This window comes from Diplotaxodon limnothrissa, linkage group LG3 (assembly GCF_057381915.1).
Source record: "Diplotaxodon limnothrissa isolate DT_005_m linkage group LG3, D_limnothrissa_male_GT1.1, whole genome shotgun sequence".
Lineage (NCBI taxonomy): Eukaryota > Metazoa > Chordata > Actinopteri > Cichliformes > Cichlidae > Diplotaxodon > Diplotaxodon limnothrissa.
Window position 1 is genome coordinate 14,769,710 of NC_140598.1, and position 23,297 is coordinate 14,793,006.

The 23,297-nt window shown below is 44.4% G+C and overlaps 2 protein-coding genes across 2 annotated transcripts in view; one reads left to right on the forward strand and one right to left on the reverse strand.

The window, feature by feature from the left end:
* LOC146634638 (protein NLRC3-like) overlaps positions 1 to 23,297 on the reverse strand; it is a 272,849-nt gene that overhangs the window by 146,984 nt on the left and 102,568 nt on the right. The window lies entirely within an intron of this gene.
* LOC146634642 (uncharacterized) lies at positions 9,956 to 12,292 on the forward strand. Its single transcript, XM_085349696.1, has one exon. It carries the CDS (start codon positions 9,956 to 9,958, stop codon positions 12,290 to 12,292), a length of 2,337 nt encoding a protein of 778 aa, XP_085205822.1.

Genomic DNA, 23,297 nt, shown 5'->3' on the forward strand with positions numbered 1-23,297 from the left:
CAGATGCCCGAACCACCTCAGCTGGCTCCTTTCGATGTGGAGCAGCAGCTGCTCTACTCTGAGCCCCTCCCGGATGGCCGAACTTCTCACCCTATCTCTAAGGGAGAGAGGCCAGCCACCCTTCGGAGGAAGCTCATTTCTGCCACTTGTATCCGCGATCTCGTTCTTTCCGTCACTACCCACAGCTCGTGGCCATAGGTGAGGGTAGGGACGTAGATCGACCGGTAAATTGAGAGCTTCGCTTTTACACTCAGCTCCCTCTTCACCACGACGGACCGGTGCAGCGTCCGCATTACTGCAGCTGCAGCCCCAATCCGTCTGTCGATCTCCGGCTCCTTTCTCCCATCACTCGCGAACAAGACCCCGAGATACTTGAACTCCTCCACTTGGGGCAGGAACTCATCCCCGACCCGGAGTGGGCACTCCACCCTTTTCCGGCTGAGAACCATGGCCTCAGATTTGGAGGTGCTGATCCTCATTCCTGCTGCTTCACACTCGGCTGCGAACCGTTCCAGTGCGAGCTGGAGGCCCTCACCCGATGAAGCCAACAGAACCACATCATCCGCAAAAATCAGAGATGAGATTCTGAGGCCACCAAAGCAAAAGCCCTCCGCCACTTGGCTGCGCCTAGAAATCCTGTCCATAAAAATTATGAACAGAACCGGAGACAAAGGGCAGCCCTGGCGGAGCCCATCACCCACCTGGAACGAGTCCGACTTATTGCCGGCAATGCGACTCAAGCTCTTGCAACGGTTGTATAGGGATCGAATGGCCCGTAGCAATGGGCCAGACACCCCATACTCCCGCAACACCTCCCACAGGACACCCCGAGGGACACGGTCGAATGCCTTCTCCAAGTCCACAAAACACATGTAGACTGGTTGGGCAAACTCCCATGCACCCTCAAGTATCCTCGAGAGGATAAAGAGCTGGTCCAGTGTTCCGCGACCAGAACGAAAACCGCATTGTTCCTCCTGTATCCGAGGTTCAACTAGCGGACGGACTCTCCTTTCCAGCACCCTGGCATAGACTTTCCCAGGGAGGCTGAGGAGTGTGATCCCCCTGTAGTTGGAACACACTCTCCGGTCCCCCTTCTTAAAGATGGGGACCACCACCCCGGTCTGCCAGTCCACAGGTACTGCCCCTGATCTCCACGCAACATTGCAGAGGCGTGTCAACCAGGACAGCCCTACAACGTCCAGAGCCTTCAGGAACTCGGGGCGGACCTCATCAACACCAGGTGCTCTGCCACCAAGGAGTTGTTTAACTGCCTCAGTGACCTCGCCCCCGGAAATTGGCGGGTCATTCCCCTCATCCCCAGACTCTGCTTCCTCCTCGGAAGACGTGTCAGTGGGATTAAGGAGGTCCTCGAAGTATTCCTTCCACCGCCTGACAATTTTCTCAGTCGACGTCAGCAGCGCTCCCCCAGCACTATACACGGTGCAGGTAGAGCACCGCTTTCCCCTACTGAGAGGCCTGACGGTTTGCCAGAATCTCTTCGAGGCAGTCCGAAAGTCTTTTTCCATGGCCTCTCCGAACTCCTCCCACACCCGAGTTTTTGCTTCAGCCACTGCCCGAGCCGCATTCCGCTTGGCCTGTCGATACCTGTCGGCTGCCTCCGGAGTCCCACAGGCTAACCAAGCCCGATAGGACTCCTTCTTCAGCCTGGTGGCTCCCTTCACCTCTGGTGTCCACCATTTGGTTCGGGGATTACCACCACGGCAGGCACCAACCACCTTGCGGCCGCAGCTCAATGCAGCAGCTTCGGCAATGGAGACGCTGAACATGGTCCATTCGGACTCAATGTCCCCAGTCTCCCTCGGAATGCTGTTGAAGCTCTGCCGGAGGTGTGCGTTGAAGATCTCGCGGACTGGGGCCTCTGCTAGACGTTCCCAGCACACCCTCACTACGCGTTTAGGTGCACCAGGTCTGTCCAGCGTCCTCCCCCGCCACCTGATCCAACACACCACCAGGTGGTGATCAGTTGACAGCTCAGCCCCTCTCTTTACCCGAATGTGTCCAGAACATGTGGTCGCAGGTCTGGTGATACGATTACAAAATCGATCATCGACCTACGGCCTAGAGCGTCCTGGTGCCACGTGCACTTATGGACACTCTTATGTTCGAACAGGGTGTTCGTTATGGCCAAACTGTGATTAGCACAGAAGTCCAATAACAAAGCACCGCTCGGGTTCAGATCAGGGAGGCCGTTCCTCCCAATCACGCCCCTCCAGGTCTTGCTGTCGTTACCCACGTGAGCATTGAAGTCTCCCAGCAGGACAACAGAGTCTCCAGGTGGAGCACCTTCCAGCACCCCCCCCCCCCAGGGACTCTAAGAAGGCTGGGTACTCTGAACTGCCACTCGGCGCATAAGCGCAGATGACAGTCAGGACCCGTTCCCCGACCTAAGGCGCAGGGAACAAACCCTCTCGTCCACCGGGAAAAACCCCAACGTACCGGCAGCAAGCCGAGGGGATATTAGAATACCCACCCCAGCCCGCCGCCTCTCACCAGGGGCAACGATTTTCTTTTCCAGTATAAATATTTATTGCGCTTATTAATTGCACATCAACTTCGTAACAGTTGAGACTGAACATAAAAACAATAAATAAACATAAAAACAAGAAATGTCTCACGTTTTGTTGTTGCCGCAAAATGTTGTACTGCTTGAAATTCCGTCTCCACCGTTGCTCGACACTGCGTGTATAGAGCAGGTAGTGCAACAATAGAAAAATAGTTGCGGGACGGCACTGTGTAGCGTTTGTCTAGGGTGTTGATCATTTTTCTAAATCGCTCGTTTTGCACAGTGTTGATGGGAGCCATATCTTTGATCAGGTGATAAGTGATAGCCTCCGTAATTTCTTTGTGCCTGCGAGAGTTCGACGGGTATAGGGAAGCGCTGTATAAGGTTCCCGTTATTGATGTTTGGGTGGTTGACCGGGACGGATTTTCTCCTGTCACTTTCTCATCATCCCTGACGTGCTCTCCGTTGTTTTTTCCCTGCTAATATTAGCATCACACGGCACAGCTTCTGTATCACGTGGTATAAGGCTCCGCCCTTGTCATTTGTTGAGCAGGAAGAGTGAGCGCTTGGTTTCATGCAGAGTACGTCCCGGATCAAAATGCGGTACAATCGTCGTCGTCTTTTTTTTTTCCTTTTTTCTTTTTTAAATCGTCATTTGGAAATGAGATCATATATATTGCTTTACCAAAACAGCTTGTTTTTGTGTTTTTTAAACTACCATCTCTCTTAAACCAACTTGAATTGAACAGTGAGCACAGCCACTAAGTTCTATGTAACAAAAATACAGGGATGGGAGGGAGGGAGACGGTACCTGCACTGACGTTTAAAAAGAAAGAATAGGAGGAGGAGGGGTGGAGGTGGTGGAGCTCTCCGACAGGGGGAAAACTGAGATTTCAGTAAAGCTCAGTCCAAAGCACTTTCCTAATGATTTCCCTGTAACATTAGTCCTCGAGGTCCCCGTCACAGCAGACTACTCTGAGTGCCACCAGACAGTTAATGAGACAAAAACGAGACGCTCTTACAGCCAGGAGGATGCTTCCAGATGACGCTTGATTAATTTGATTGATTATCTGTGAATAAGTCTTGAGCCTCTCCTCAGTTCTTTATATTTTGCCTGTACTGAGCCAGATGTTCTTCTTCTTCCTTTCTTTAGACTTTCTGAAGGTCATTTAAAGTTTTTCTTTGGACATTAACTGCTTTTTCACCCATTTTCAGTCCAGTCCTTGTACCTGATCGCTTTCAGAGTGATATTTTTGTTTTTTGGGGGGGTTAAACCACTTAACCTAACTCAAGGGGACAAACCCGAGTTGTCAAATACAATACAAAACACACAACTTAGCAAAGAACCAATTTTAAATTTTATCTTTAGGGACTTTGTTACTAGCAACCTGTCACAGAAACACACTATTTAATTTCTTTGGATTGGGAAAGTAGAAGACAGAAAAAAAGGGGACAAGCTGAAAAATCTATCTACAGAGGAGGAACAGTACCTGAAAGTCATGTCAAAAAAAATTCAGCAAACACCTGACACAGGACCTGAAAGATGCACTTGGTCCTTCAGTTGATCCATCTAGTGTTCACCAAAGCCTCATCTCATGGTGTCAGTGAAGGGTGGCTGTCAAGAAGCCATTATTAAGGAAGGGAACAGGGAGAAAAGGCTGAGGGATGCCAAATTACACAAGAACTGGACTGAAAATCAGTAGCAGCAGGTCTGATGGAGTGATGAACCAAAATTTGACAGTTCTGGTTCAAATTGTGGTAATATGTCTACAACCACCTGTAAACTACTGTACAGCTCTGCCATAGTTTGGGTCTGCATTTCAGCCAGGGTGTTGGGGATTTCGTCAAAATTGATGGAATTATGAAAAGTACCACCAGACTTTGATGCACCATGCAATACCATCTGGAAAGCGTCTGATCGGCAGCAGCTTACTAAACACATCGAAACACCATCATTCATGGACTGACCTGAGCCGTGTGGGATCATCTCGGCAGAGAATGGAACAAAACGGCAGCTGATATCGAAAGAAGAGCTCTGAATGTCCTTAAAGAAGCTCGGAGAACTATTCCTGAAGACTACTTAAAGGAATTCCAAAGAAATGTGCCTAAGAGAGTTCAGGGCGTGCTGAAGATAAAGATGCTCAAGCTCATTACCTCATTATATCAACTCTGTTTTTGCCTTTTATATTGTATTTTCATGTAAACTTTTCAAATTTAAACTGTTGCACCCGTTTCCCATTACCCAGCAAGTTATATGTTAGAATTAAGGTGTGGCTCAAACTTTTGCACAGTCCTACATTTCCCATCTATAAAATGATTTGACACCTGATAAACCTTTAAAAGCACTGACCTGCCTCTCCAACTCTCTGTTTTAAACAACACGCACTTACCAGCAGTTGTGTTGCGTTTTCGTCAGGTTAGTGGCTCAGACCTAAAACAGCCCAACATTATCTCTAATTCAGGTCTGGACCCAAGCTGACCCATTAAAGTACGTGGTACTCCTTTTATTTGTACTTGTGTACTCAGGCATAAATTAGACTTTTCAGGTACAAACTAAATAACACAAAGAGGAGCTTATGAATAAGAATGAAACTGAGAGGCCCACTGCAAGAAGATACACACCCAAGTGCTGAGATTGTAAAGATGAAAAGTGAGCAGAGGAAAACGAGCGTTTCAGGACAACGAGGCGGTTTCCTCTTCTTCCCATCTGGCAGCCTCACAGCGGGGAGTTATGAGGTAGCCCCAACCTACCTCACATCTCCCCGCTGTGCAAGAACGAGCTCAGCAACACAAGCATCCTCTCTCTTTCGCGAGTGCATACGTGCACATCTACAGTGCTGCATGCCAATGAACCCATTTTCTTGGAGCACCTACACAAGCTGCAATCTACAGATCGTGTTTCACAGCGCTACAGCGAGAGGCAAACACCTCCCTCTGTTTGTGCTTCATTCTAGCTTCGCCCTTCTCTTCCCAACCACACACACCAACACCTTCCTCTTGTGAATTTTATTTTAATCCTTAACATAAAGACAACTATAAATTAGGATAATCACACTTGATTTATTACCTCCTGCACCCCCCCACTGTGTGTTCAATAGGAAGCTAAAGACTGGTGCTGTTAAAGTGTTCAAAAAACAGCAGGAGCTCGGTGTGAGGCCACAGTGGGCCAAAAAACACAAGATGACCTCCAGCAAGGACAAAATGTATCTGGACGTCTCTGTGAGCATCTGTCTCACTGTGTAAGTGTAGCACAGTGTCTGTGTGTGCATGGCTGGGCAACAGAGACAGCACAACTGAAAGCCAGCACTCAGACGAGGACCCGGTGCATCGTCTGTCTCATCTCAGCCAGTTTACTTACAAACTCTTTAAGTTTGAATTTTAAAGCCGACAATGTGCACAGGGCAGTGATATTTAAAATGAAGGTAAACTATTCCAATCTCTGCAGCCCCAATTGTGTATCTCACACACACACACAGTCCTGAATTCATTACTGAAGTCTCATCCAGACGTTCAATGTGCTGTGTAATTAAATTGAGACGTGGGGTCAAAATTCCCACCTAGATTGAGTGAGATGAAATAGAAATCGGCTCTCCTCTAACTGACTTTATAGAAATAATTGCATAAGCTGCATTTATAACTGTTATTAAATAACAGCAGCACACGAGAACTGAAGTGTAATCCCAGCACATTTCGCTTCGCTTGCACTGATTCTTTAGAGATGACGACCGTGGTGGGTAATTAAGGGCAAACAATATACAAGTGGCGTGAAAAATGGAGGCTGCATTACCTTTCCAAAGCTTCCTTTCCCGATGGCCCGCAGTATCTGGAAGTGGTCAAAGTTCACTGTGGAGAAAATGAGAAGCAGTTAGTGAGAACGTGTCAGTTTGAGCTGAGCTATAAAACAGGGAACATGACATGTACAGCACTGTGCAAAAGTCTTGAGCCATCCCTCATTTGCTTCCAGGGATCCGGACTTCCCTGTAATCTTTAAAGTGGTATTAAGGAATAGCTCTCCAGGCTTTTTAAAGTGTTTCTGATTTTTAATCCAGGGCTTGTATTTGACCACTTTTTGTCTGTTAAGACCCTTCACACTAATCTCTGAAACATTCAAACATAAACAGACACCTAAGTCACGGAAAGGACCAGAAAATTTAACAAAGAACCAATTTTAAATTGTATCTGTACACATTTACTTGCAGCCTATTGCAAAAAAACAAAAGCCCACATCATTTGTTCTCACTTCTTTAGTTGAAGAATGCAGTTAATAACACCGTTAACACAGACTGACCTGGCAAAACACGAAAAAATAAGGGGGTGGTTCAAGACTTTTGCTCGGTACTGTATGAGAAATGGAAATGTGCACTTCACAATGTATCGCTGCACTTCGGCAGTACTGTGAAGATTAAATGTTTTTTCCTTCCCGATGCATGTGAAAGGTTAAGACTTACATCTCCAAATGTACTGGAACTGATTTGAACCAGAGGACTCAGCCACACTGTTACTATGTACTGCATAAACACGTTTACCGATGAAGGTAAATCAGACGCTGTCCTGACTGTGTGGCTAAATTTTGTGCTGAAAGCATCAAATCAATTGAATATGATTAACTTGCTATGAGAGGTTTTTACTCCAAGTGTGACTTTTTCTGGCTTCATACACCTTTCAGGGTCAAATTCAAGCACTTTGTGAGCACGTTTAATGTCCATTTTCAACATTTTCCAGCACATTACCATAAAAAGGATGCATATTTCACTTCGCATCACCTGAGTAAGACCACGTGAAAGGCCAAATTAATAATAAGTCTTCTCATCAGATATTGATGCTTCTTTCTTATGTGACACAAAAAACAGGAGGAGACAGATCTTTGCTTGTGTTGTTTTTTAAGTTCATTCATTCAAAACTAACTGTAAGACGCTTAACTACATTGCAGTCTGTGTTATTGTTGTAGACCTAATTATCACCTTTAAAGTGTTTGTGCTAATAACATCATGTAGAGTAAGACAGGCATAGAGAACAGCACTGACTGGGAGAGGCTTTGAACAGATGACATACTCAGATCAATTCAACACTTTAGACTTTAAAAATGCACAAGCGTCTTTCAAAAACCCATTTATTTAATCTATCATCATTGATATTATTATGTACAGTTATAATGTACTGTTCATCTCCCTTAAATAAACAGGCAGCCTTAAAGTGTGAAATAGTCACTTGTCTACTGTCTCAGTGGCTGATAGTGCCCCACAGGCCTCAATGTCAGCTTGAAGCCATTATGTTTCAATTGTTTAATGAGAAACAGATTTTGAATGAAAGCGAGGAAACTTCGGTAGCACAAAAAAGTGCCTATTCTTTGTTCCCATATGGTTCAGTCATATTACCGTCATTTCCCCCTAAGCTGTTCCCAAAGACACCAGGTTAATACTTGAAAAGGCTGCAGCGATACACAAAAATATCATCAATATTCTGTTTACTTGGTGACAACGTCGCTTTTAGCCTTCAATCAGAAAGCCTGACGTTGGCTAGTTAAGCATCGGGCTAACGTTTAACGCTTTCACTTGAGGGAAGTAACTCGTATTACTGCTACTGCTGTGTAATCTTGGTTCAATTCACAGCATATTCTACAAGTTACCCTGCAATAACTAACTGTTAGAATAGCGCCACCGTATTGTATCGCACTGAGTGCACTTCAATCCTTTATCCCGCGAGTTTGCTAGCTAGCAAAATAATAATACCAATTTTAAACAAATAACATGTGTAACGTACACACTCGAGAAAATTATTTACTAGTACTTACGCAAACTCCCCCGTTGTGAAAACGTACAAATCCTTCTTGTATTTTTCGTTTTCCAGCAAACACTCATTAAAACGGCCTCCAGGCACATTAGCGCACTCACCCCCGACTGATCAGGGAGGGGGTGGGGGGTAGTGATGTGCGATACCACTGATTTCCGATCCGATACCAAGTAAAATTCAGGGTGGTATCGGCGATACTGATCCGATACCGATACTCTGTACAAAAACTTAATGTTTCATTGCATTTCATAATACAATATATAATTGTATTATGTAATTGTAATAATAACATAACCATATTGCTTCATAATGATTAGAGGACATCAGACAACTTGTTTTTATTGCTTAATAATGCAGAATAATCATATATAAAAAAAAAAAAAACTGACGTTGTGCGCTATTTGAGCATGTTGCCTGCCTGCAGCACTCTGCGAGAGACGTCTTTCTCGCCCTAGCAGCACCTGTCCCCGTCCTCCTCTTCAGTTCGCCTCAACATAAGCTCATCATATTCTGTGATGTGATTTACTCCGAGGTGTTTGACGATGTCAGTGGTGTTGCCACAACACCCCACTGTCTTGCCACATATACCACAAACCGCGTCTGACTCTGTTTGCGCTCAGCCATTGTTGTGAGTGTGCACGCCAGGGGCTGCGACACATTTATACAGCCGTATTTCGCATATGACTATGAAAGGCGTAAGAGGAAGTAGTTCCTTCAAATTTAGAAGATCCAAATGATATAGTTTCTTTCCACTGCATTCATTTTAATGGAAAAACTACAAATTTACCCCAGAGTACTAAAATATCGATATTATAATATGAGAATCGATTCTAGAACAAAAATTGCTGGTATCGGAAGAATCGATATTTCAGTATCGATCCGCACACCACTAGTGGGGGGTCACACACTGAAACAGACTAACGTGCAGAGGTACAGCCCAGGCAGAGAAATGTTGCTTTTAGACTTTGCGACTCGTTTTATTTCTCTATCTGATAAGAAAAATATTCAATCAGATAGTTATTTGTGGTGAATGAAATACGGTTACAGTTTCAAGAAGTTTTAAGCACCAAATCCGAAATCCAAGCACTGCAATATTAAAATCCAATTCAATTTCTTCTTTGCTCCGAAATCTACGACATGACTATATACAGAAAAGCTTGACATGGTATGCAAAAAAAACCCCGAAGACAATACAAATACAAATACATGAACAAAAAAGGTTTTAACTGTCAGTTATGTCATTTTAAAATTTTCCAAAACTAACATTTTCTTTGATTGACTGATATTAAATTGATTAGGGTCAAGTTTAGTGTGAACAATATTACACAAACAAGCACGTGTGTGCGCATGCGCACATATGAGAATCCCTTCGATCGCTTCTCATATGTGCGCATGCGCACATATTAGAATCCCTTCGATCGCTTCTCATATGTGCGCATGCGCACATATTAGAATCGCTTCGATCGCTTGTGACGCGGTAACTTTGCTTTGATCCTTTCTGACGTCATAACTTTGCTTTGATCCCAAAACCCATAAATAGGAGCGCTCACCTGTTACTTTATGCTTAACGGACGTTGACCTGCAGCAACTGAAACACATATGTTTCTCACCAATCCACAGCGCAAACAGACACATTACACCATGTCAGCCAACCCATCCTTCGGCTCAGATGAGCTTGGAATATCTAAAGGGACCATTTTGGGAAATCACCACATGGTGGAGGCTTTCCTTGGAGAAGGAAGCTTTGGTGTTGTAACGAAATGTCGCGATACAAAAAACAACAAAACGGTTGCTATTAAAGTCAACAAGAGCGACCCTGAAATTCTGCTCCAGGCAAAACTGGAAATTTTCATCCTGGAGCAGCTACGACGCTTGGATCCAGACAGGTGCAACATTGTCGAATGGAACGGCTATTTCCTCGATGGAGAGCGCATTTGCTTGAATTTCGAACTCCTCGACCAAAGCCTGTCAGACTACATAGGGGACCGGAATAACCAAGGTCTCCCAATGAGAGAAATCAGGCCAATTTTGAATCAGCTCGCAAATGCTCTGTTCCACCTGGGTTCTGTGGGAATAGTGCATGCTGACCTCAAACCTGTCAACATCATGGTTGTGAACCGCAGTGAGTCTCAAGTCAGAGTCAAACTTATAGACTTTGGCATCGCATGTAACACCTCTGCAGTGATTCCTGGTGACTGTGTGGGGACAATTGGTTATTGTGCACCTGAGATTATGCTTGGCACTCCATATGATGAAGCAATTGACATGTGGTCTCTGGGGCTGGTAGCTGTGGAGCTTGCTACAGGGGTGCCTCTCTATCCTGGGGAAGACGATTATGATGTTTTGAAATTCATAATTGAAACCCAGGGTCAGCTACCAGATCATCTTCTAGAGTCTGGCTTGTACACTGACAGCTATTTCATCGAGGATAACCACAACGAACAGCGCTGGACATTTAAGACCCCAGAACAATTTCAATACGAGACAGATTATCGATCCAAGGAAACTCGATCGATAAAACTTAAGTGTCTCGATGACCTCGAACAACTGCTGAAGGTTAGGCGAGGACTGGAAAATGGCCAAACATTATTTGTAAGGCTAATCAAAGAAATGTTGGCCTTGGATGCAAATCAGCGCATAACACCCTCGGAGGTTCTGAAGCATCCCTTTTTCGACCCTGGCCTCTCAAGGAGAACCCCCTGCACGGACATGAATAGTACAGGGGGAGAACTCCTTGTGCTCTCTCAGCAGCCTTCAAGCTGGAAAAGTCATGGATCGCAAAAATTCAGCTGCAGTTTCCAAAACTCAGTTGAATTTCCTCAAAAAAGAGACATCAACACCTCAGCCAACCCATCTGCCTCTGAAGATGATCTTCAAATAACGAAAGGGACCATTTTAGGAGATCACCACGTGGTAGAGGCCTTCCTTGGAGAAGGAGGCTTTGGTTTGGTAACCAGATGTCGCGATACAAAAAACAACAAAACGGTTGCTATTAAAGTCAACAAGAGCGACCCTGAAATTCTGCTCCAGGCAAAACTGGAAATTTTCATCCTGGAGCAGCTACGACGCTTGGATCCAGACAGGTGCAACATTGTCGAATGGAACGGCTATTTCCTCGATGGAGAGCGCATTTGCTTGAATTTCGAACTCCTCGACCAAAGCCTGTGGGACTACATTGGGGACCGGAATAACCAAGGTCTCCCAATGAGAGAAATCAGGCCAATTTTGCATCAGCTCGCAAATGCTCTGTTCCACCTGGGTTCTGTGGGAATAGTGCATGCTGACCTCAAACCTGGAAACATCATGGTTGTGAACCGCAGTGAGTCTCAAGTCAAAGTCAAACTCATAGACTTTGGCCTCGCATGTCCTGCTTCTGCAGTGATTCCTGGTGACCGTGTGGGGACAATTGGTTATTGTGCACCTGAGGTTATGCTTGGCATTCCATACGACAAAGCAATCGACATGTGGTCTCTGGGGCTGGTAGCTGTGGAGCTTGCTACAGGGGTGCCTCTCTATCCTGGGGAAGACGATTATGACGTTTTGAAATTCATAATTGAAACCCAGGGTCAGCTACCAGATCATCTTCTAGAGTCTGGCTTGTACACTGACAGCTATTTCATCGAGGATAACCACAACGAACAGCGCTGGACATTTAAGACCCAAGAACAATTTCAATACGAGACAGATTATCGATCCAAGGAAACTCGATATATAAAACTTAAGCGTCTCGATGACCTCGAACAACTGCTGAAGGTTAGGCGAGGACCGGAAAATGGCCAAACATTATTTGTAAGGCTAATCAAAGAAATGTTGGCCTTGGATGCAAATCAGCGCATAACACCCTCGGAGGTTCTGAAGCATCCCTTTTTCGACCCTGGCCTCTCAAGGAGAAACCCCTGCACTGACATGAATAGTACAGGGGGACAAAACCTTGTGCTCTCTCAGCAGCAATCATCGTTTGGGTGGCCAGAATTCTAGGGGAGCTAGAAAATTCTTGTGGAAAAAAAGCCCAAAACAATAACATCAACAAAAACAACCAATGAATATGGTCTTAAACTTGGGCACAATTTGGCTTGAAATCCATCAACTAATCTCTCAATATTCAAAGCGGAGCAGCAGACAACTTACCATCACATCAGTCCTTCAATCAGACCTACAACAAACGTCTTCCTTCTCTCACCCCAACCGGTCGCAGCAGATGGCCGCCCCGACCTGAGCCTGGTTCTGCCGGAGGTTTCTTCCTGTAAAAAGGGAGTTTTTCCTTCCCACTGTCGCCAAAGTGCTTGCTCATAGGGGGTCATATGATTGCTGGGTTCTCTGTATGTATTATTGTAGGGTCTACCTTACAATAATACATACAGCCTTGAAGTGACTGGTGATGTGATTTGCTGCTGAATGAATTGGGAACTAATTGGAAATCTGGATATTAATTAAATAAACCTGCTTTGAGCATCAATTAATTGTTGTTTGAAATTCTTTATAAATATATAAATATAGTGCCACTCTTCTACTGTTTAAATTGCAACTGTTTAAAACTGACTAATTTATTCATACACTTGAGCATAAACACACGCACAGTAAATGGCCTGTATTTGTACAGCGCTTTACTTAGTCCCCAAGGACCCCAAAGAGCTTTACACTACATTCAGTCATTCACACATTCACACACTGGTGATGGCAGCTACATTGTAGCCACAGCTGCCCTGGGGCGCACTGACAGAGGCGAGGCTGCCGGACACTGGCGCCACCGGGCCCTCTGACCACCACCAGTAGGCAACGGGTGAAGTGTCTTGCCCCGGGACACAACGACCGAGACTGTCGGAGGCGGGGCTCAATCTGGCAACCTTCCAATTACAGGATGAACTGCGAACTCTTGAGCCACGATTGCCCTATATACACATATACTTTACAGTACTAGTCAGTGCTTACATACTAGTTCTTTTCCCTACTTTTTCATGCTTACTGGTACAAATGCCTGTTACTAGAGTTAAATGCTATCAATGTATTCTCACAGTTATGGAACTGTACAAATGCATACAAAATAACGCTCACGTAAACATAACTGTGCACTAGTTTGCCCTTATTGCTGCAGTTTGTTTCAAATCACTTTGAATAAAGCTCAGCTTCTCTCAAGCTCTCTCTTACACACACACACACACACACACACACACACACACACACACACACACACACACACACACACACACACACACACATTCTTACAGAAGTTCACACATATACATACAATGCCTTGTCTGGGCGTGGCTTTGTTCTGACGTGTTTTGTGTGAACGGTCTCTCAATAAAAGGCAGCAGGAGGAGGAGGATCTGGTCATTTTCGTGGTGGCCTCCCTTGCGCACATAATCGATCGATCGACTGTCTTGTTTTCTTCATGATGAATAAGTCTCTAGAATTCGCGGGACTTGTGGAAACACAGACCCAACATCTGGATTAGCAGTGCTGGAGGGGGAGACTCTGAGCGGTCCACAACATGGCAGATGTTGTCTGTAAAAGAAATCCACACATTGCATTTTTTAAAAATATCGAGTTTAATGCCAACGTCTCTCACACAGAGACAACCTACCTTTTGTTTTTTTGTTTTTTTTTCAGTCCTCAGGGTTTTTGATGATTTTTGGCCTGAACATGGCAGAAGGTAAACCAATCTTCGGGCCATGAGCGAGCTGATCATATACAAGACGCTTCCTAATATTCTCATAAGAAGAGTTGACCTTGTCTCTCTTCATTGTCTTATCGACCTCATTAAACACCCGCTGCAGTGCTCTCCAGTCTGACCACTGAATAAAAAACAAATCCTTAAACCATGATAAACGTTCTTCAAGGGTGAGGGGGTATGGGTTCAACCTCCAGCTTTCAAGGCCCCAGAGTGAAACCTCTGTAACGTTGAGGTTTCACCCGGTGCAATTGTGGCTCTTGTAACCATAAATGGTAAGTTGCTCTTTTGTCACACACTACATACACAATAGATGTGTTTTATTGCAAATTGTACATTGCTACATTGTTTTGAATTACCCTCGGCCCGCAGTATATGTGGGCACCTGTCAAAGGTCATTTGGATTTACCAGACCACTTTGAAAACAACATGGGAAAAAATGAATGTCTTTGTTGAGCCATGACTGGATTTCTCCTTATCCTTCCTAAAGGCCGTTATAACCTTGCACTGCCAGTGGTGAGCTGCACCAGCTGTGGCCTAATGTGGTCCCCCTCAGTTAAGGACTTCCAGGGTGGTGGATATTGGCCTGGCACCTTAAATTTCTGCACCCTGTTTTCAATGGATGTCTTTCAGTCTTTCTATGACATTAAGAAGCTGCAGCAGGGATGTCACTTAAGGCCTTTGTCAAAGTGCTGGATGAACGAACAGCCCATTTTGGAAGGGTGAGTTTCTAAATTTGTCAAGTTTAAGGAAATTGTGCAAATCAATGTTTATGATGACTGTCCGTGAATATTCTGTTGTTTGTCCTCTACTTAAAAGACTGGCCGAATATCAGCTGATGCCTTCAGCAAAAGTTTCTTGGAGTGGAGTGCTGTAAAGTTTGAGGTGGACAGGATGTGCAAGGAGCCATGCTTTAGCTGCCCTGCCTGCACTCCAGACATGCTCGCCGTCTCAGTTGATGGAAACTGCAAGCTTTATCGCTTTCAGTCTAATGCAAGGTACGTTATGCATTGTGTACATAAATCAAATATGGATTTGTACAAAAATTGTATTTTGATGTTTCTTTTCAAACAACTGTCACCGTGTTCGTTCAGCACTTCAGAGCAGGGGAACTTTGAAGGTGTCTTCATTGAGAAAGATGAGGAAGTTGCTGAGTTTGTGAAATACATCCAGAGACACACAAATGATGTAAGATACACATATATATCAGTGCTGTCAGCGTTAATCTTGTTAAAATGACGTTAACGCCATAACCATATACTCATACGTGTGTGTGTGTGGATACATATTTGGATGGGTGGATATTTATTTTGTTTTTCTCTTGGTGTTGTCGTAATACTATTTACTTGACTTTATCTTAATGTGTACTTAATTTTGAGTAGCTCACACTTGGATGTGCGAGGTATACTGCAGCTTGTAGTCTTGGATACGTTTAAGACATTTTGTTATAAGGTTGAATGAATTCAGCAGTCATGTATTGTGACCTCCTTTCTATAGATCAAATGGGGAGGTGCGTTTCAGGATGGGGACGGTTCTACAGTTGGAGAAGAGGTGGAGCAAGTAAACAGTTTCCTGTCTAGGGCGGCCATCACAACGAAGTACATGTCTAAAGCAGGTGTGTGTCTGTGTGTGAGATTCCACTCAGTCTCCTGCTCATTCATTCTTATTTGTATACTAACTGAAATGCAGGGCGAACAGACATGCTGAGCCTCCTGGCTTTGGGCTGGAACAAAAGGAAAGTGGAACAACTGGGCCGCACTTTGAGCCAGAGATATCTAAAGGTCATTTTTTCAACACCCATTTTAATGTGTGTGGTAATGGGGGGGAAACACCAGTACTCTAAAAATGTCCATATGAATGACATTTATTAATGTATTCTTAGATCATAAGGATCTTTAGAGAACAAGTGGAGAGCCTGAATGCGAGCAGAAATGAGCTGGGTGTGGATGACGACACACTGCAGCAATGGGCTGAAGGTGAGTCTCAATATAATGCACTCGTGTATAACAACAGGACCCACCATGGCCTCATTAAAGAACTTAGTGTTAGAGTTTGTATTGTTGATTGTTATTTATGCTTAGAAATATTTAACCATAGATGCTTAGAGGTGTATAATCAATTGTGTAGTGATAAGTTGTGTGATCTTTAACAGGCTACAGAGGCTTGGTGTGCATTCCACACTAGAATGCACACCTGCATCCTGGGAGCACGGGAAGAGGTCGCATCTTGTTTTAATTGTTTTATGGTAGGATTAACGTAGCTACGTCTGTTCTAGTCTAAGTGCTTTTCTGTTTAGATGAACTGCTGGACTTCCTCACCGGGGGGGGGGGGGTCTAGTCTACCCTCTTCCTGACCAAGGATGTTTGACCCTTTGATCAGCAACACACACACACACACACACACACACACACACACACACACACACACACACACACACACACAGGCATGTATGTAGACGTCGTATGTTAATGAACCTATGCATATTCATGTAACCTCAATAAAGGGACAGTGTTACGGGAGGACGGACGAGAGCAACTGGGGTCAAGCGAAGGGACGGCGCTCTGTCCGGTTTCTCCCGTGCACGAGTAACATGAAGAACTTTGCCTATTTGTGTCTTGCTTGCAGTGTAATTATATTGTCTTCAACGCTCCAGCGGATGGGTTCAAGCTACAAACCTATCATTAATTGGTCCTTCGAGCCGGATCCCTGGAATCGCATTCACCGAGGGGAGGAGAGGCATGCTGAAAGACTGACGTCAGCCAGGAAGTTCCTGTGGATTCGCGGTCTGTCTTTTCTCCTCGATGAATGACGGTCGGCGGGATTTGGGCTGATATTACACTCTAAGCAACGCCAAGTAAGTTAAAGAGGCCGACTCTATAACCGTGTCGTTGTGCAGTCTCCGCCACTGTGTGAGGCGTTGAGAAGAGCCCGACTCTATAACCGTGTGGTTGTGCAGTCTCCGCCACTGTGTGAGGCGTTGAGAAGTTCGCTACTTTGTGGAGCGATACCCGGGTTCCTTGCTACTTTGTGGAGCAAGAGGTTCCTCGCTACTTTGTGTGGCGAGAGGTGAGTTCTCCGCCACTTTGTGGGGCGTTGAGAAGTTCCGCGGGGTCCAGACTGTGCTGGACGATAGGCCTATTTTGTGTTGTTTTTGTTGTCGTCGTTGTTGTTGTTGTGTGGGTGTGTGCGGAGCAGAACACGTGGTCTGTGACACCGACTGTTGTTGTTATCATGGGTTTCTAAGCAACCAAGAGTGAGTCGGAGGGAGACAGACGTTTGTGCTGGACTTTGCTCCTGGCAGCACAAAGTATTTATGTAAAAAAGAGAGGGAGCGACGGCTCCACAGCTGCGCGGGTTCACGCGAGCGCGGTCACGCGGGTTTCACGCGGACCTGAGCCGTGCGGTTAATCGCAGGCTTAAAAATGGAAGAGATTAAAATGTTAGAAGTTTTCAGAAAACACACCAGCCTTGAAGAGCGTGTGGAGAAGGCCAGCCCACATCAGCAGCTATGCTCTGGTGGGTGGCTGTCCCCCCACCCCTTGCTGACACAAAACGTTAACTCTTCAGCCTGTGTGCCAGACCATAGACGTAATTGAGGTGGATAGTTGTTAAAAGTCATCTACATTACGCTTGTGGTTGCTTAAATTCAGTACGATGACATGTGAGGTGAAGTGATATAGGTAAATATTTAAACTAATGAAGTGCATAGAGGCACTTGACCTGTGTGGAAGACTGTCGTCTTATTATGAACCATTGTTGAGATGTAGAGCACACCTGTGAAAACAACTAATATGCTGAACCCTGTATGAAACATCTAAAAGTACATGATGGAGAAGCTGAGTTGAATATGAAAGTGTAAGACTTTGCCGCTGTGGGCAGAGCAACTACTGTGTGATGTTGCGTTGCAGTTTTTTTTTTTCTTCTGAGCTGATGAGCAGGCTACACATTATCAGATCGAGAGCTGTCTGAGAACTACTCTAAGAGAGGGAAACAGCGCTATGATAACTGTGATAACTGGAGTGTGCAGCGTTTCCATGAGCAGTTTTCCTGAATCTTGACTCTTGTGTGTGGAGTGTTCATAGCATCAGCATCATGTTTTTGTTTATTTGTTTTGTTGGGTTGAAAATAATTAAATAAACGTGTGATCATGCCTATGGATCACCATGGCACATATCTCCAGCCATATGATTTATTTATGCAGATGACAAAGTGAGTGTGAATGTGTCTGACATCACAGTGTTTTTGTGCACTGTGCAAGAGTAATTGCCTTTGATTGTGAGTGACAGCGGTGATTTTGCAGGTCACCAGCTATTGTAAATAAAAAAAAAGAGTGAATACGAGGGAGAATTTATATTGTAGAAAAAAAATAATCATAGGAAAAAGGTTTTGTGTTGATCAACCAAAAAAACAACTATAATTTCATTTTCTGCTTTTAAGAAAGGATTGTTCACAAAAACACAGAGCGAGAGAGAGAGAGAGATATGTGTTGATTAAGCATTGATGATAATAATGAAAATGTCTTAGTTGTCACTTTCAGGTGAAAAGCAGACCTGAATCAATTTTCCACATGCAGCGGTCGGAAGAAAAGTTATAGTTTAACAATTGGAAACGTTCAAGCCAAGTTTCTGGCTGACTTATTTACAGCACGATCTGTCTCAAAACTCTCACTCTTCCCTGAAAAAACCTGATCAGCAGCGGCAGTATCGGAGCAGAGGCTGCAGAAGCAAAAGCAGCAGAAGAAGAAAGCAAACCCATCTTCCTGTCTGATTGAATGAATTCCACGGAAGGGCGAGCAAGATGGCGGCATGAAGAGGAGTTTTTGTTCGAGCGCTTAGCACGAGACACTTATTTGACGTCTTTCTGGCTTTCGGGACTTTTTTGGAGATCAGCGCGCTAAGCTTGCTGGATTTGAGGCCAGGTTCTGCGGCGGCAGCATGTCGAAATGCTCAGAAAGGACTGAGTGACTCGGGCAAGCCACATGCGGCTAGCATGCTGGCTAGCGACCATAGCTACATGAAAGAAATGGACCCTTCATGATGCGCTCAACGTGCCGGCGCTGTGGTGGGAAAGGCTCCATCATAAACACGCCCTGCGCCCTGTGCATAGGTTCAGGCCAAGAAGAAGAAGACGACGACTTCCAATCCCAAGAAGGTCGGCCCCAGTGTGGGCGAGCTGATTGTGAAAGCCGCCATCAAAAGTCTGGTGGCGAAGGGCACTCTGGTGCAGACCAAGGGCACCGGGGCCTCCGGATCCTTCAAGATGAACAGGGTTACTGAGACCAAAGCTAAGACGCCCGCCGCGGCCAAAGCCAAGAAACCGGCAGCAGCTGCTAAGAAGTCGCCCAAGAAGGCAGCAGCAGCACTTCAGCTACTACACAGGACAAAGCTGAAGGAGAACTGCCGGCTGTGGACTGTTAAAGTGGGAGAGGACAAAAGAGTGAGAGGACAACAGAGTGAGAAGACTAGGTGAGAACACAGAGGAATGCTGTTATTTAATGTGGGAAATCAAAATTTGGGTTAGCAAACCTGGGGAAAAGAAAACTGACTGCTTAAGTTGGAAAATTGAGACGGAGTCTGAAACATTGCGAAAATAGAAACATATACAAAATCACACACACACAAGCAGAACATGCATTAACCCTACTAACAATTCCAAACACAAAATGACTCATGAAGACTCATAGCACATTAGTTAAGAAATGATTAAATAATAGCAGAGAAGTGTGTAGGAAAGGCAGCTTTAAGAACATGCTCTGCTGGAGATGCAGCTCCACAGACATGCATTAGACCTGCCTAATAACACAAACACATGTAATGAAAATTAGCTTGTTATCTTTCATCAGTGTTAAATTAGTGTCAATTTAGCAGACACTTGTTATCAAATACCGAATTTATCCTAAAAAAAAAAAAAAAATTGACTCTCCAAGTTGCAGGACAACAATTTAACTTTTGTGGGAAAAAAAAAAAAATCCTGGTTTGATAAATCAGTGACCAGGCAATAAATTTAGTGTTAAAATGGTAAATTGGGAGAAGCTTCCTGCTTGATTAATGCAGCACAAGTAATTTACTGTATGAGGGAAATTGTCTTTTGTGATACTATTTTGAACATGCTTTTCTGTCGTCCTGTCAACTTAGTGGGTTAATAGCTGATATGCAAATTAGTTGATCGGTTTTAGATTAATGAAAGGTGACTGAATTCTAGTATGAGTGAATGAGATGTGTTGGAGTTGTTGTGTGTTGAGTGGAGGCTCTAAAACACTGAGTTTCCTGCTTTGATGTGCGAGTGAATCCTGTATTTAGATACACAACTCTGAATACGTCAGAACAGACTGTTTTGTGAAGTGCATGACAGCATGTCACATGTTTTATGATGAAGGGAAAAGGAAAATTGAATAAAATAGATCTGTGACCTAAATGAGTGAAGAGCACAGACCTGGTGATTAAACTCATAGCTAATAAGATATTAGGGTTATGTTGTTTTGTGCAGCTGATGGTTGGTTTGGAGTGAATCTAGCTGATGATTTTTCTTTTGTTGTGAAGTTGAGCCTGCCGATTAGTATGATGGTATGATGAACCATGCTAATGGTATGATTTACCCTCCTGAGATGAGGAGCTTGTGTCATGACTTAACAAGGCCTTTTTATTTTGATACTTTCACAGTGCACTGAAAGTTTTGTTCGATAATCTCTGTTCTTTAAGCAGATCTGCACGTCGGGAATTAAAAGCGCTACACGTCGTCGAGAAAATTGTGCCAAGTGAGTTCTCCACATTTAAATGGACTCTGGAGAAAGCCACTTATTTGGGACAATTATTAAATGACAGTCCCAGTCCAAAAGGATTCAGCGATGTAATCCAAACTAAAGTTCTTCTTTTTCTTTTTGAAATGACGTCATTTTGCTGAGAGTGGAAACTAAATGCGACGATAGGTTCCACTATCAGCAAAGAAAGAACGAATGAATGAGTGAGTGAAAGGAACACAAACTGACTGACTGGTAAAAGCTGACAAAAGCTGACAAGACTTTACTGATGTAACACGACTGTGTGAAGTTGACCCCCGCCTGGCAGGGGTGCAGATGAGTCTGTGTGTGCTTCCCTTTACAGAAGCAGAAAGATGACAGCAACACTCGAGGTTGCGTGATGATTTAACATTTTAAATGCCATTTTCTGTGTCTGTGAATTTACTATGTGTGTGTCATTCACTAGCTTGTGTGCTCACAGAGATAACTGTGACAAAGTATGCATACGCCTGCGCAAGCGCTAACATTTGCATTTTCGTTTTTACAGCATTACGGTTCTTCATGTGTTTGATCATGTGATTTATAGGAATACTGGCTAATGTTTCTCTACTACAAGATTTCTGGGTTTATGTGTGAAGAAAACTGTAGTTACAGGCTATATGTTGATGGAGAAATTAATATAGTTTGAGACATACTGTGATGAGACCAGTGTTACTGTTTCCACAGCGAGTGTTAACTTTATGGTGTTTTATGGCACCTCTGGAATGTGGATGGCCGACGCCTGCCCACCAGGATGGTCAATGTGTATTGCTAATGTTTGTTTTTCTGAGACTGCATTTAGAAGATTCAGCTGAAGCGGACAAGTGACATGAGTAAAACAAATAAGAGATTACGGTAATTATGGAATAGTTTATTATGGGCTCATTTGCTGGCCACTTTTGAACCCATAATAATAATATATGAGTGGAGTGACTTTGCTTAAGAGAAGTCACTGATTACATTAATGTTAACAGAGTACATGGGATAATCCATGTCTGAGGTGAATTAGGGTAATAGTTGTAGTTACTGATTTGAGAAAACCTGCACATGACACTTGTCTTGCTGATGTTGAATGCTTATTACTCTTATGATACAATTGTTTACAGGTATGAAGTTTGATTTCACTTCCAGATTTTGCTTTCCAGGCCGTGATGGTGTGTATGCAGGCTCCTGGGAGAGCCAGGTGTTAAGCAAACTTAATATGCAACACACGCTAACATCTTTTATTGCAGGGTTACGGAGCTACTCCGGAGGAGGTGCCCTGATGTTGCCTGGGACATGATCTAGCTAATCTTTTTCTTTAAGACAGGGATCCAGGTTTGGTGAGTTGACGCATGGGAATGTCCATGCGTCAAGAGGTGGAGTGCAAGGATTAACATTAAACAATGTTTACTATTATTGTTGCAGTGATTTGTGTGATTAGCCGTTTATTTACAAGTATTAAACCTATGCAAGTGGTGCATCCATGTTCAGATGAGGCTTTGATGGCCTATAAGTGAAGTTCACTGAACTAAAGAATGTGGTTTGATGATTGTTGACATGCTCTCCAAATAGAAGTTTTTCTTCTTAGCAAGGAAATACAGGTGCAGCAGTAATCTCCTGAGAAATCTTCAGAGGCCCAGTGAGAAGCGTGAACCATTCCAGGCATAGCTGACAGCCAGGCAGTGGTTGAGGTCAAAGGTCAAGCTGGTTGGGGCCCATCATGAGATCAGACCTTGGAGCCACAGCAAGGACCATGAAACTGCCTGCAAAATAGAGGAGAGGATCGTCCACAAGATGGGAGCTGAGGCCAGGAGAGAGGCTTCAGGAGGATCAGAGATCATCTTCAGCACAGCAGACATCACACAGAGAGCTGTGCTACTGAGCTTCCAGGAGATTTTAAATAAAATGAAAGATTCAATATTGACGCTGAGGAAGACAACTAAGGTGTACGACGTGCTCTGCCTTAAACCTTCAGCAGCGTTGGAACATGAAAACTCGTGGGATGAGGGGAGCGTGCCAAGCTCCATCGACAGCGCAGAAGGAGTTCGAGGATGACATCATGATTCTGTGAAAGCACAGGAACCAGAAGGTGGTTTCCTATGAACATCACCTAATGCTGTGCCACTATACTGTGCATACGATGACACTCTGAAGGCTGCTGGGATCATAACAGCAGTAAGACAACTGAACCCTGCACCCTTTCCACAGAGGTGTTTCTCTGCAGAGCGTGGACAATGAAGGAGTCATAAATATCCCCCTCGCAGGATGAAGGCCTGAAGTGAGGTGATGGGAGGCCATAAAACTAGAGTGCTGAGAGGTCTGCAGCTTTGGAAATAGCTGAGACCCATGTTGACAAACAACAAAACTAACTGGTATGTTTGAATGTTTATTCTACATACATTTGGACTCTGGTCCTATGGACAACGAAACAACTAGAAGAGACATTCATGACGCCCTGCAGAGCTCAAACCACTCTGCAGAGAGACATGTGATTTGCACACCCGGAGGAAGCATCACCAAGCTGAGATGTTTTTGAAAATGTTACTTTCTTAGTT